We start from the raw sequence: 3,047 nt of genomic DNA, 5'->3' as shown, positions 1-3,047 counted from the left end.
AATACATCTTTAGATCAAGCTTCATGTGTGATAGAATGGGTGCAGAAGTTTCCGTGCACTGCAACAGCCTAACGTTGGATTTGTAGGCTATGAAAGGCAACCACAGTGGACTCTTTAAAATAAGGGGATGCAACTGAAATAAAATGGACATCTGGCTATACATCTAACATTTGTGCATGCTTTTGGAATAATCATCTGAGTGACAATGACCTGGAACAGAGCTAGTTCTCAATGTCAATTTTTAGCTTAGGCTCAGTTCACGCAGTTCACACATCACTGTGCGATCTGCACAAAACTCCCATCCTTGCAGTTAACGACGCACAGTCAACTGTAAACCAAATACCAGAAAATGATATTAAAGTTTCATTTTTTATAAATAATATTTAAAAAAAAAAAACTATTAATGGAAAAATACAACAACAAAAATAAAACACACTATCTCCCACTGTTCCAGCTGTTAGAGTGAAGTGTTGACAATCGCTCATTTGCTTGTGTGACACTTACATCGAGCAGTGTGTGTAGATGCTGGTCCTGGAAAACACTGTGGAGGAAATCTAAATCTTTTTCACTGCAGTCCGTCAAAGCGTGGATCTCCTCTAAACTGTCCAACACCTGAGACACAGCACCTGCAAAGCACGCACGTCAGAAGTCCATCAGTCACTCAGCAAATCTGCACAGCTCTCAAGCGCCAAAACAGTTTCTCAGTTATTCAGCCTGGCTGCACTTTCGATTAGGTCTGTCACAATAATGACCTCCATTTCTTTCCAATACTGTTCTACAGTTCAGTTCCTCAGCCACCAAAACTTTGGCCGATTTAAATTTAGCACATCTCTACTTTAAGATCATCAGGGCTGTCTGTGTGAACTCGTCCCTCAGCGTGAGATTATCGTAGTGGGCAGGTGCGCAGCTCATTTAGAGAAAATATCTATTTCAAAAACAGAATCTAATTTAGTTTCTTCTACTTATCAGAGTTACAAGACTTAAGTTGAATTTACTACACAGCGCACAATGCATACGTGCAATGGGACAGAACAAGCCTTACAGGAGGGGCACAAGAAGATTTTTTAAAAAGAGACAAATTTGATATCAGGTAAGGTTGTGATCACTCCTCATACACGGGCAATGACCTCTAAACTGTTATAACAGCTCCTGTGTTTAAGTGTGGGTTTGTAATACAAAAATAACTACACTTCAGGGATCGTGCCAGAATAAACAGCAGGATTGGCACTACCATTCCAGGACTTGGACACAACATCTAATCGTTTATTTTAGGTGGCATAAAATGGCCACAACAAACTTGCTTTTAACAGTTAAATGTGAAACAACATATCAAATAGCAAAGGCAGTTATGGTGACAGGGCTACACAAACTACTACAAAGCACAGCACAGAGAGAACAAACAGGTACCTACGTTCTGCTGCTAGCAGTCCTAGCATGTGGGAAGCATTAAGAAAAATACACAAAAAATGAAAACATTGGCATTGTGCATATGCTGCCATCAACATTTAAACATTCAGAAGCAGTTGCTTCACAAGTGCCTCTGGGATTAACACTGATAAACTGGAAATGATTTGTGTTTTCAGTTGCTGGAATCTGTATGAGACTATTAATCTTCATAAAGAGATACTCAGTAGATCCTCTGATTACAGCTCTTGTCTTTGGTGTATATTTAAGAGCTTGTTGCACAAACTTTCTTGTAACAACCTGCACAGGGCCTTACAGAGAAAGGAGAACTCAAACATGAAAAAAAGAGGAAGGAAATTAGATGGAGAACGTGTGATTATTTAGCCAAAAAGACAACAAAGAAGAGTTTGACTTCTGTGTCTTTGTCTACCTGAGGATGTGGGATCATCGGAGAAGTCTTGGAGTTCCTCGGGTGGATCTCCGTAGAAGGAGTTGAACTTGTGACTGGACACTGCAGCCAGCACGGCCCCCTGAAACCACAGCAGGAACATGAGCACGTGCATCTGTGGCCCCAGCTACGTATATCATCAATACACACTGAGATGATATCATGAACAGAAGTCTTGAATATTACAATATGATATTGTAATATTAAACCTTGAGCTTCCTCCTGGCGTTGAACTTTCTCAGCTGCTCCACGGTTTCCGGCAGGTGGATTTTGTAGGCATACCGATCCCTCTCCTTAGAAAGAAAACACAGAGAGGAAAATTGCTTACACGAGCTTAAACTGACTTCTTACACTGGGATGATTCTACTGAGTTCTGCTGAGCCATGTTTGGCACTGTCATTATAGCATGGACCATTTATTGGACACTACACTTTGAAAGCAGTGGGCTTTTACCAGTCAGAGAAGGTCAAATGAAAAAGGGTGTGTTAAAGGACATGCATTATGTATGGACTAAATAATTCATTCACACCTGAAATTAAAATGTTGTCTGTACCTGGAGGACAAGGAACAAACCCCCCCAAACTGTTATGCAGATATAAATGGTAGTAAAATCCACTGGGATCAAAGCAAGACCAGCTAACCCACAGATCCCAGTTTGTGTAAACACAATCTGCACAGTGTTCATACTCTGAGGAAATAAAGAATCCACCTGGGAAGATGAAGGCTTGTCCATGTTCTCTTGCAAATCTAATAAAAATTGTCCAATAATTTAATTTTGTACTCTTGAAATTTTCCCAGACTCGTGGTGGACAGTCACCAAAAATTCCAAACATTTCCTCGCCCAAAACTAGCACTTACATTACCCACAATGCACTGCAACAGAAAGTTCAGTTAAAGGCTAAAGCATGAATTAAAGTAATGTGGTTGCAGTCAAACCTTAGGCTTTCAAGAAAGCCACATGTTGCAGCAATGTGGCCTGTTACAGCTTCGATCACTTCTATGTTACAATATGTTATGATGCTTGCTGCTCTATTAACATATGCACTCTGTTCTTCTTTTCTATGTTTCATTGACATCTACAGGAAGCGGTGCCTGAGGAAAGCGGGGAGGATCATCAAGGACTCCAGTCCCCCCAGCCATAAACTGTTCAGACTGCTTCCATCAGGAAGGAGGTTCTGCAGCATCCGGTCCCGTA

At 40.9% G+C, this 3,047-nt stretch overlaps 1 protein-coding gene across 16 annotated transcripts in view; it reads right to left on the bottom strand.

The window, feature by feature from the left end:
- Positions 1-3,047, bottom strand: part of caska (calcium/calmodulin-dependent serine protein kinase a) — a 167,091-nt gene that overhangs the window by 53,619 nt on the left and 110,425 nt on the right. For 11 of the 16 annotated variants that reach the window (XM_005745515.1, XM_005745516.1, XM_005745519.1 and 8 more), the window contains exons 9-12: positions 2,062-2,145; positions 1,835-1,934; positions 1,412-1,429; positions 505-626 (exon numbers count right to left, since the gene is read on the bottom strand). In XM_005745515.1, coding sequence (XP_005745572.1) covers positions 505-626; positions 1,412-1,429; positions 1,835-1,934; positions 2,062-2,145 — 324 coding nt within the window. The remainder of the gene's footprint in view (positions 1-504; positions 627-1,411; positions 1,430-1,834; positions 1,935-2,061; positions 2,146-3,047) is intronic. The other 5 variants (XM_005745517.1, XM_013913947.1, XM_013913949.1 and 2 more) reach the window with 1 other exon arrangement.

The sequence above is a fragment of the Pundamilia nyererei genome, unplaced genomic scaffold (genome assembly GCF_000239375.1).
Source record: "Pundamilia nyererei isolate P.nyererei 1_Seehausen unplaced genomic scaffold, PunNye1.0 scaffold00160, whole genome shotgun sequence".
Lineage (NCBI taxonomy): Eukaryota > Metazoa > Chordata > Actinopteri > Cichliformes > Cichlidae > Pundamilia > Pundamilia nyererei.
Note: the sequence above shows the minus strand (reverse complement) of the source record. Positions and strands in the feature narration are given on the sequence as shown.